This window comes from Nerophis lumbriciformis, linkage group LG39 (genome assembly GCF_033978685.3).
Source record: "Nerophis lumbriciformis linkage group LG39, RoL_Nlum_v2.1, whole genome shotgun sequence".
NCBI lineage: Eukaryota > Metazoa > Chordata > Actinopteri > Syngnathiformes > Syngnathidae > Nerophis > Nerophis lumbriciformis.
Window position 1 is genome coordinate 792,558 of NC_084586.2, and position 12,310 is coordinate 804,867.

General features: G+C 41.1%; 1 protein-coding gene across 1 annotated transcript in view; it reads right to left on the minus strand.

The window, feature by feature from the left end:
• The window catches only part of LOC133577960 (poly(ADP-ribose) glycohydrolase-like), a 57,472-nt gene that overhangs the window by 39,276 nt on the left and 5,886 nt on the right, over positions 1-12,310 (minus strand). Inside the window, exons 2-5 of the mRNA XM_061932156.1 lie at positions 10,165-10,847; positions 9,958-10,074; positions 9,341-9,427; positions 8,866-8,940 (exon numbers count right to left, since the gene is read on the minus strand). Of these exons, the coding sequence (XP_061788140.1) occupies positions 8,866-8,940; positions 9,341-9,427; positions 9,958-10,074; positions 10,165-10,782 (897 nt within the window). The 5' untranslated portion in view covers positions 10,783-10,847. The remainder of the gene's footprint in view (positions 1-8,865; positions 8,941-9,340; positions 9,428-9,957; positions 10,075-10,164; positions 10,848-12,310) is intronic.

The window sequence follows — 12,310 nt, forward strand, 5'->3', positions numbered from 1 at the left end:
GCTTCTCACCCTATCTCTAAGGGAGAGCCCCGCCACCCGGCGGAGGAAACTCATTTCAGCCGCTTGTACCCGTGATCTTGTCCTTTCGGTCATAACCCAAAGCTCATGACCATAGGTGAGGATGGGAACGTAGATCGACCGGTAAATTGAGAGCTTTGCCTTCCGGCTCAGCTCCTTCTTCACCACAACGGATCGATACAGCGTCCGCATTACTGAAGACGCTGCACCGACCCGCCTGTCGATCTCACGATCCACTCTTCCCTCACTCGTGAACAAGACTCCGAGGTACTTGAACTCCTCCACTTGGGGCAAGATCTCCTCCTCAACCCGGAGATGGCACTCCACCCTTTTCCGGGCGAGAACCATGGATTCGGACTTGGAGGTGCTGATTCTCATCCCAGTCGCTTCACACTCGGCTGCGAACCGATCCAGTGAGAGCTGAAGATCCTGGCCAGATGAAGCCATCAGGACCACACCATCTGCAAAAAGCAGAGACCTAATCCTGCAGCCACCAAACCAGATCCCCTCAACGCCTTGACTGCGCCTAGAAATTCTGTCCATAAAAGTTATGAACAGAATCGGTGACAAAGGGCAGCCTTGGCGGAGTCCAACCCTCACCGGAAACGTGTCCGACTTACTGCCGGCAATGCGAACCAAGCTCTGACACTGATCATACAGGGAGCGGACCGCCACAATCAGACAGTCCGATACCCCATACTCTCTGAGCACTCCCCACAGGACTTCCCGAGGGACACGGTCGAATGCCTTCTCCAAGTCCACAAAACACATGTAGACTGGTTGGGCAAACTCCCATGCACCCTCAAGGACCCTGCCGAGAGTATAGAGATGGTCCACAGTTCCACGACCAGGACGAAAACCACACTGTTCCTCCTGAATCCGAGGTTCGACTATCCGGCGTAGCCTCCTCTCCAGTACACCTGAATAGACCTTACCGGGAAGGCTGAGGAGTGTGATCCCACGATAGTTAGAACACACCCTCCGGTTCCCCTTCTTAGAGAGAGGAACCACCACCCCGGTCTGCCAATCCAGTGGTACCGCCCCCGATGTCTCTCAAAGTGCATGTTGTTGCCAAATGTATTTCATATGCTGTAAACCTAGTTCATAGTTGTTAGTAATTATCTTATCAGACAGTGTTAAGCCGCTGAAATCCGAATCTGAATCCGAGCTAATGTCGCTATACCTTGCTGTTCTAGCCGCCATGTTTGTTTGTATTGGCATCACTGTGTGACGTCACAGGAAAATGGACGGGTGTATATAACGATGGTTAAAATCAGGCACTTTGAAGCTTTTTTTAGGGATATTGCGTGATGGGTAAAATTTTGAAAAAAACTTCGAAAAATAAAATAAGCCACTGGGAACTGATTTTTAATGGTTTTAACCCTTCTGAAATTGTGATAATGTTCCCCTTTAAGGCATAAAACAAGTTTGATTAGGCTGCCTCTCAACCCTTAAGGGAATATTCACAGGATGATTTTCTACCAATATTTGTTAGTCAGAATACAGGCGATGCGTTTAAGTGTCAGAAGAAAAGCAGGCAAGAGTGGCAGACAGTGACTGGCCTTTTGAATATTCATCGACCGCGCACGCTACGCGCATCACAAAAAACGTTGACAGACAATTCTCCTCGGCCGTTCTTACGGTTACATGTTTTATTCCGTTATGGTCCGAGCAGATGGTTTTTCCGCTCGGACCTGCGGCGGATCGACACGCATCGTGCCTGACTATGATGTCAGTGTGGCGAGATGTACGGACCTGAACCAGGCGACGCGCAGTTAGTTCAGCTGATTTGATGCACTGCCTGCCGCTGATTTAAAAGGGGGCCTCGCCTCGTACCAGCTCAGCTCTATCCGCCGCCTCGTCCTGCCAAGTGCCTTCATTTATCACGCCCAGAGGAGCGCAGCTCATTACTTATGACAGTGTTTAGTCAGGCTTGCTTTGCCATAGTACAAATGTCCCGGGCCAGGCAGCCTCCTTGTCCTGGCAAATCCTCTACAACCCTTGGACATTTGCATTTAAACACCCAACCACCAGATAGAAGATTTAACGACTTGGCCCGGACTGGCCGTCCTGATGAGATCTTAGCTGTGATTGATCTTAGCGACATTTATTAGCCAGTGTGGGTGTAAATATGTCATATATTTACCAAGAAGCGTCCCCTACATCCCCCTCTTTTGCTTTTGACATCAGCTCAGAATCTGATTTTATGTTCGATGGTTTTGCTTTAAAACAAAATATAATTATCACCCTAAAAAAATAGTTTGCCTTGCTTATTAGATATGTGCAAATAATGAATACATACAATATACAATACACCCACTGTCACTTTAAGGTGTTTAGCTGAATCACTGTTACTGTTAGAATAATTGTATCAAAGTTATCACAATACTTTGTGTTGAATTAAGTTCCCGGCGAGAAGACAAAAGCTGTCTTTGAACCTACCAAGAAGAAGGCCTGTAAAACTCCACTGTGTAGGGGGGAGGGGAAGCAACATGAAGGTGTTCTGTTTCTTTCATGTATTGTAATCAACAGAAAGATATTGTCTTGACCCAAGAACTACAAAAAGCGGAGAGGAAACAGGGCCTGACTCCCCTCAAGGCGACCTTTTCTGTGAACTGTTTTACGACCTTTCTTTTGAACTGTTCTGTAACCAAAGGCAACGCTGTTTACGACCCACGTCCCTTAGAAACAGCTGTTGCCATGTAATCAGGGAAAGTTAAAATAAAAAAAAGTGGCACACAATCTTTCGCCAGAGCGTGCTGAGACACTGTGCAAGGGTACAGTGTCCAGGCGTCTCTCCTCACTGAGTCAAATTTAATTTTGTCTCTGTTTGATTATTTGCTTCTTGTCTCGTTTAATAGATGTCATCAGTGTTTGAACCTGACAGTTACATTTTGTACACATCGTTAGGTGACTGACAAGCATATGTGTATAAAATGTAAATAAAATGGCCGCCATCGAGCAAAACATCTTTGGGACCTATCGGCCATTGATCATTAATCATTTGTCTAATGATTATAAAACTTTGAGTCTATCTGTGCTACATGTGTGCTAGCATGTTGCCCAAATCATCAAGTAGGTACCTTTCACATTTGAAACGATATGGTAATAAATTCCCGTTGCCAGGCAATCGAAACCAGTACTCAATAGTACCACTTTTCGGTACTTAAGTGTGTGTTCATGTGTTAATAAATGTTTGTATAATAATAAAATATTTTTATTTATTTAACATTTAACACTGAGCTAAAAAACATCAACTGTGCTGTCCCGTTGTTATATCTTATCTATTTCTATAACACTTCTGAGTCTCATTTGCAAGTATTATATTGTAGATTCCAAGATGACAGATGGCAGTAGTTGCCTAATCAGCATATAAGTTAAGTTAAAGTACCAATGATTGTCACACACACACTAGGTGTGGTGAAATTTGTCCTCTGCATTTGACCCATCCCCTTGTTCACCCCCTGGGAGGTGAGGGGAGCAGTGATAGTCTTGGCCATGACTCTGAATGTGCCAGTCCAATCTATTGTTACTGTAAATATTGTACTTATTTCACACCAGCTGTTTGATTGTAACGTGCATCTTAGTTGTAGTTTTCATTACCAAATTTGAAGGTGTTGAAATCGCCATGTAAAATCACTAATGCTAATCATTAGCATGTCTATGGGAAATACAATGTCAAATAGCATCGAGCTAGCATATTTTGAAAAGTGGAGGCTTACCATACGTTTGAGTGTTTTGTATCAGGCATACTTGCTTTGTTGGCATGGAAAATGCAACATTACCTACAGGCAGTTAGGCTGAGTCCCCTTAGTGCTTGTTTGCCCGCCAAGTGTCTGAGCTGGCCGAGTCTGCAACCGGACATGACGTCACGCGCAACAAAGGTTTCAAAGTATGGCACCGTTTGATTTTATGCAAATCCATACCCGGTAGTAAAGACCGAATTCGGTCGGTGCCAATAAAAGTAGCAAATTCGGTACCCATCCCTTATCACAAATAATCTACATGTGAAAATGTTTTATATTCCAGGGTGTCATAATAGGGCTGGACGATATGGCCTTTTTTTAATATCTTGATATTTTTAGGCCATGTCACGATACACGATATACATCTCGATATTTTGCCTTAGCCTTGAATGAACACATGATGCATATAATCACAGCAGTATGATGATTCTATGTGTCTACATTAAAACATTGTTGTTCATACTGCATTAATATATGCTACTTTTAAACTTTCATGCAGAGAGGGAATTCACAACTAAGTCAATTTAGCAAAAGTGTATTTATTAAACAGTTATTAAGCAGTGGCACAGACATTCATGTCATTTCAAAACAGAAAGTGCAAGATTGTCAGAGACATTTTAAAACAAGCTATGAGTGCACTTTTGTGCATGATGTCACTAAGATGACATATCAAAACAACACTAAATTAAAGTGCACTTTTTGTACAGAACGCCACTACAAATAAAGTGCACTTTTGTGCATGATGTCACACAAGATATTTCAGTAAGTGTCAAATAAAAATGAGCTGCATAATAGGAAATCAAATAGTATATGTCCTTCGCTATGTGGTAGGTTCCTGCGGATGTTATCTCCTTCTACTGTTGACTATTATTTTCATACGGTGTTGATGTGGAAATGGTTGCCTCTGCATTTTGTTGGTGTGGCACCGAACGGAGATGTTGACATGCGGAGTTTCAAGCACTCTTCACTCTCTAGCGGGTGACTTTTCAAATGGTGCTACATATTAGCAGTAATACTACTTTTTGTAGCAACGCTTTTGCCCCACACTTGACAAATTATGGTTGTCTGTTCCACATATTCCCACTTGAAGCCAAACCACCGCCAGACGATGGACCAATTGCTGTTTTTCTTGGGAATTAATTATTCCTTCATTTGTTACCAAATTCGCACCTTCTTTCTCTCGTATTACCACTCGCACCACAGCTAACATTACCCATGCCGCTACCTCTCTGCTCCGCGAGGGCGTATACGTATGTAAGAAGGTGCACTTGTTTTATGTCTCTGTGAGAAGGAGAGACAACACAGAGTGAGAAACGCCTGTAGTGTAATGCCCGCAGCTAAAAGCAACTGCGTGAGAACTTATACTCGAATATCACGATATAGTAATTTCCTATATCGCACAGAGACAAACCCGCGATACATCGAGTATATTCGATATATTGCCCAGCCCTATGTCATAGTATTTCACTATTTCAAATAAACCTCTATAATAATAATAATTACATTATTGCAATGCACAAACTATTTAAAATTTTGCAATTTTTGATTATGCCAATGCAAAACCGACCAAAAAATTTCTTTTAGGTCAAAGGTTGTCCAAATGTTTGGGATTTTTATCCAGCATGATTTATGACCCGCACACGTCACACACGATTGACTCGACACTAAAAGGGGGGCGGACTAAAGCGTTCTCTAATGTCAGCCATTTTCATTCCTGACAAGTTACCAAACGTGACCTTTTGTTGAGAGATTAAATTATTTCTCCACACTCCCGCTGTGCGCCGTAGTTACTTCCTGCAAAAAAATCCATTATTTTCTTTAAAGATTGACAGGAACACATTTTTCATCACCGCATCCACAAAGGAAAACAATCTTCCACGTATTTTTCCCTTTACTCTCCTGTGTTGGGATGGCATCAAAAACGTGATGGATTTGTGTCGGCAGACGGACTTTACCAGAGAAAATAAAGCGAGATATTTCTCCAAGTTACAAGCTCGGGAGAGATTTCTCGGAACCACCTTATGTCACGGCACAGCCTGCCTCAACAAATGGAATATTCCTGGCGCCTCCTGAGCCACAAAACCCTGCCCCGTAGTCTAGGCAAGATGACACACACTTTGCTGCATCAAAACCATCACATGATGGATGGCCTTTAAAAGAGGCTCCACAGAACAATGACAAGCCGGAGCAGCAGACAACCAGCAGTGATGTAATTTACTGCACCTCTAAACTGTAAAAAAATCACTTTGCACAGGACGGGGACACGTGTAAACTTAAAACGAGTCGTTACCAAACACTGTGCTGCGGCACACTTTATGATCTGTCATGGCATACCAATGATCAAATTTCACTTTACTGGTCAAAAATGTGTATAGTGACAGGCAAAACAATCAAATGCTCTTTCAATAGATGACAGGAGGCACATAATTAACCTGTTGCCATACACACATTTGTTTCGATAAAGTTTCAGAAACGCTGCGCTAAATAAAGAAACACACTGAAGAGCTGCACATCAAAAATGTGCATCTGATTTAGGAAGATAATTACCCTTTTTAACTCATGAATTTAACCCACCACAGTTTTTTTGTGTGATGCAGTGCATTTATACACTGTCATAATAAATAAACGTGTATAATAGTAACTTTGTGGCTAATGAGTGATATAGCGTGTCAATTTGAGCAGTAGAATTATGGAACGGATTGTGTAACTTAAGTTAAAAGTGAGTTTAAGAAAGAGTAGACACATAGGCTGTTTACAAGCATGCTGAGAACCATATATCTGATATCATTTAGCCCGAATTCATTCATTCATCATTATATTTGAATGAAAACCAGTGTCTAATATATCCATCCATCCATCCATTTTCTACCGCTTATTCCCTTTGGGGTCGCGGGGGGCGCTGGACCCTATCTCAGCTACAATCGGGCGGAAGGCGGGGTACACCCTGGACAGGTCGCCACCTCATCGCAGGGCCAACACAGATAGACAGACAACATTCACACTCACATCCACACACTAGGGCCAATTTAGTGTTGCCAATCAACCTATCCCCAGGTGCATGTCTTTGGAGGTGGGAGGAAGCCGGAGTACCCGGAGGGAACCCACGCAGTCACGGGGAGGACATGCAAACTTCACACAGAAAGATCCCGAGCCCGGGATTGAACCCAAGACTACTCAGGACCTTCGTATTGTGAGGCAGATGCACTAACCCCTCTGCCACCGTGAAGCTGTCTAATATAATTAATCCTAAATTATTTAATTTATTGATATTACCGTATTTTCCGCACTATAAGGCGCACCGCACCGGATTGTAAGGCGCACCTTCAATGAATGGCCTTTTTTAAAACTTTGTCCATATATAAGGCGCACCGCATTATAAGGCGCACCGCATAGAATAGACGCTACGGTAGAGGCTGGGGTTACTTTATGCATCCCGTAGTTGCGAGACCTGTTGTGGCTCAATATTGGTTCCATGTATAAAGCGCACCGGATTATAAGGCGCACGGTCAGCTTTTGAGAAAATTGGAGGTTTTTAGGTGCACCTTATAGTGCGGAAAATACGATAAATGGCAACCAGTTTCTGTTATCATTTATCCTTAATTAATAATTATAATTTAACGAGAACTAGTGTTTAGTATCATATATCCTGAAATAATTAATTCATTATAATTTGAGGAAAACTAGTCTAATATCACGTATCCTGAATTAATTCATTAATTGTCATTTATGACAACCAGTGTCTGATATCGTTTATCCTGAATGTATTCATTTATAATCAGTCAATGACAACCAGGGTTTGATATAATGTATCCTGAATTAATTTATTTATAAATGATAATTTATGAAAACTAACTTCTGATATAATTTAGTCTGAATCCATTCAATAATAATCATTTAATGAGACTTAGTTTCTGATATAATTTATCCTGAAGTCATTTGTTTATTAATTTAGAGACAACCATTGTCTAAAACTATTTATCCTGAATTAATGTATTTATTATATTTTAATTAGAACTCGTTTTTGATATAATTTATCCTGAAGTCATTTGTTGATAATAATTTATTGAGAATTAGTTTCTGACATAATTTACCCTGAAGTCATTTGTTTATTAATTCAGTGATAACCAGTGTCTGATACTATTTATCCTGAAATAATGTATTTGTTATAATTTAATTATAACTAGTTTTTGATATCATTTATCATGAAGTCATTCATTTATTTAATCAATGACACCCTGTGACTGTCACTATTTATTCTGAATTAATTAATGTATTATAATTTATTGAAAACTAGTTTCTGATATAATTTATCCCGAAGTCATACATTAAGACAATTTAATGATATCATTTATCCTGAAGTAATTTGTTTATTGAGTCAATAACAACCAGTGTCCGATACTATTCACCCTGAATTAATTAAAATTTATTGAAAACTAGTTTCTGATTTCACTGATCCTGAAGTCATTTATGTATGATCATTTAATGAGAACCAATGTGTAATATTATGTATTCTAAATTCATTCATGTATTATAATTGAATGAAAATCAGTGTCTGATATAATTTATCCTTAACTCATTAATTCATTAGCATTAAATAAGAACTAGTGTCTGACATAATTAATTCTGAATTTATTTGTTTGCAAATTTATCCTGAAGTCAATCATTTAACGACAATTAGTTTCTGATATAACTGATCCCAAATTTGCTTATTTAATATACTTTTATGATACCCAATTTCTGATATATTTTACCTTAAATTTCTTCATTTACTATTAACTAGTCATTATTAATTATATATTGTGTTTATCACACAAAGTGTCTCCCTATTTACACCTGTACAAAAAAGGCTAACTATGTATTTTACGCATCCATTTGTCTTTTTTTCCATGTTAAAACACAGGAAGTGAGCACAATACTGCTAAATGCTAAGAAATGGAGAAGGGGAAGATTAAATAAGCTTTGTTTCTTTCTACTCATCTTCAGATGATGTTATGTTCTCCAATGTAACTTTGCTAACGATGTTCGAAAACTATGCTGGACTATAAACTGTACCATACCATTATATAAAAGCAACTACCGGTAATCAAAAGCCATTTCTTACCTTAGTGCAGTACAAATGCAACGCAGTGAAGTCCCACTTTTTGGCAGTAGAAGAGCAGTATTTCAATATTGCACTCTACAAAAGACCAAAACAAAAATACATATATTATTATTCCAATAAAGTAAAAAAAAACAAATACAGTACAAATGCAATGCAGTGAAGTCCCACTTTTTGGCAGTAGAAGAACAGTATTTCAACATTGCACTCTTCAAAAGACCAAAACAAAAATACATATATTATTATTCCAATAAAGTCAAAACCAAACAAGATGAATGTGTGTTTGAAACAATAACTTAGCGTGTGCCTGGCAGTTTCTAGAATAAGGGCGCCATCTAGCGGTGTCTTCTGGTAACAACAACAACTTACCTGCTCAAAAAGGTTAATTATGTCTTCTTATTCATATACTTTTTCAAATGTTCTTGTAATCAGACCATATTTTCGGTATATTCAAAAAATAAAATCAAATAAAACTTACCTTCAACTCAGAAATGTTGGATATTCGTTTGGTTAAAGTTTGCTTTATCAGATCCCACCGACTTTTATTCTGAAGTTGTCTTGTTTCCTGTGGAAAGACAAACTTTTAATTATTAGAATAACAAAAAACTTTTTTCAAAGATGAACTACATGGTATTGCTATTTAAATAGCACAATTGCTATAAATGTATTTACAATTAGGATTAAAATAACCATCCATCCATTTTCTACCGCTTGTCCCTTTCGGGGTTGCGGGGGGTGCTGGAGCCTATCTCAGCTGCATTCGGGCGGAAAGCAGGGTACACCCTGGACAAGTCGCCACCTCATCACAGGGCCAACACAGATATAGTCATTATTATTAATTTGATGGGTAGTTTGCTGTAAAGACCAACACATGTTTGGAAAGTATGATAATATACTGTAATATTTGTTGCATTATTGGATACCATTAAAGTTTAAAATGTATGGAATTTCAATTTCAAGCAGTACTTGTATTTTTTCTGGCAAAATTTAAAAAAAACCCAATTACATTTAGTGAGAAAATATTAAAATATAAGCAAAATAAATAATTTATAAGTGTATATTCCATCCATTTTCTATATTAAGTGTTGTAAATACCTCATCTTGAACAGGAAATAGATTCCTGCAAGAACAGGGCATTTTGACATGGACATCATCCCAGGTATCGTCAAATGTGGCAGGAAACGGAACAGTTGCTTGACCAACGATGTCTGTCTGTCAGTAACAGTGAAAGCAAAGCAAACATGAAATAAAACCAAATATAAAATGTGTGTGCCTGTGATGTCATGAATAAGTATCGCTGACCCGGATCATCACGGTATGCACGCCACTAGCATTCTTCAGCGGAGGGAGCGGCCTGCCGCAGTCGGGCATCCTCCTCAACTCGCCCGCCGGCGTTCCCAGCCAGGTGGCGTCGTTGCCCGATGCGTTTCCTTCATCGGCGTCCCGTTTTTCCCGGCGCGGCCCCGCCTTGCCTCGCCTGAAAGTGGAGCCCGCAGACAGGGCCCCCGAGAAGAAGTCTGTGATTTTGGCACAGGTTTTGACAAAGCCTCCCGGGCTTGTGGTGCCCACTTCTTGCGTTCCCGAATCTTGGAGCATGCATTCCCCATCCGAATCCGTTAACACTATAGGGACGAGGTCATCGCAGTCCAGGTCTTGTGGCGTTAAAGGTTGCGTGTCTTCATCTGAGTCTGAGACGACATGTAGTGTAGCATTCCGAACACCGTGAGAGCGAGGAGAGTCATCTTCATCCATCATTTCTGCATTTTTTTCAGCCTGGCACAACTCAGAAGTGCTTGTATTTGGGGTGGGCTTCAGCAGCCACCTTTCGAGGGTGTTTTTGGACTTGGGCTGCTGCCTGGGGCCAATTCTGCGCCTGACGCCTCGCAAACCATCAGTGACAGACTTTGGCTCGGCGTCCATCTTTGTGCTGCCCTTTTCTCGCTCTAACGTCCCATTATGATTGTTATGAGTGCATGATGTTGATCCTGTAACACAAAATGCAGGTTTGTTTTAAAAGAAGGAGTAACAAATAAACAGAAAATAAGCAGATGACCAGTGTTGGGCAGTAGCTTGCTATTAGTAGCGCCACTATGTGACTTAGTGTCGCTTCTTTTTGAACCAGTAGCAATTCCTGTAGCCCATCCATCTTCTTCCGTTTATCCGAGGTCGGGTCGCGGGGGCAGCAGCCTAAGCAGCGAAGCCCAGACTTTCCTCTCCCCAGCCACTTCGTCCAGCTTTTACCGGGGGATCCCGAGGCGTTCCCAGGCCAGCCGGGAGACATAGTCTACCCAACGTGTCCTGGGTCTTCCCAGTGGCCTCCTACCGGCCGGACGTGCCCTAAACACCTCCCTAGGGAAGCATTCAGGTGTCATCCTGACCAGATGCCCGAACCACTTCATCTGGCTCCTCTCGATGTGGAGGAGCAGCGGCTTTACTTTGAGCTCCCCCCAAATGGCAGAGCTTCTCACCCTATCTCTAAGGGAGAGCCCCGCCACCCGGCGGAGGAAACTCATTTTGGCCGCTTGTACCCGTGATCTTGTCCTTTCGGTCATAACCCAAAGCTCATGACCATAGGTGAGAACGAGAACGTAGATCGACCGGTAAATTGAGAGCTTTGCCTTCCGGCTCAGCTCCTTCGTCACCACAACGGATCGATACAGCGTCCGCATTACTGAAGACGCCACACCGATCCGCCTGTCGATCTCACGATCCACACTTCCCCCACTCGTGAACAATGATTCCTATAGCTTACCTATTTTTTAGTCCCATATACCAAGGTAGCGTACTATAAACGCTACACGCTACAAAGAGAGCAAAAGGACTGCAAATACAGGGGAAAAAACAAACAAAAACTACTTAAAAAAACACAATAACCTGGATGAATGAAAACATCAATAGATACGGAGACAATTCATAATGATTGGCTGGTTTACATACAGTATGATGGGTCATGATTGGCTAAAGTTAAGGGTAAAATAGAGATCTCCGGATAATGGCTTTTTTGCTCATATTCCGATATTGTCCAACTCTTAATTACCGATTCCGATATCAACCGATACCGATATATACTGTCGTGGAATTAACACATTATTATGCCTAATTTTGTTGTGATGCCCCGCTGGATGCATTAAACAATGTAACAAGGTTTTCCAAAATAAATCAACTCAACTTATGGAAAAAAATGCCAACATGGCACTGCCATATTTATTATTGAAGTCACAAAGTGCATTCTTTTTTTTTAACATGCCTCAAAACAGCAGCTTGGAATTTGGGACATGCTCTCCCTGAGAGAGCATGAGGAGGTTGAATTGGGGTTTTTTGGTGTCTTCCTGTGTTTAGCGTTTTAATGCTGGTCTTGCGCTCCTATTTTGGTGGCTTTTCCTGTTTTGTTGGTATTTTCCTGTAGAAGTTTCATGTCTTCCTTGAGCGCTATTCCCCGCACCTAAGG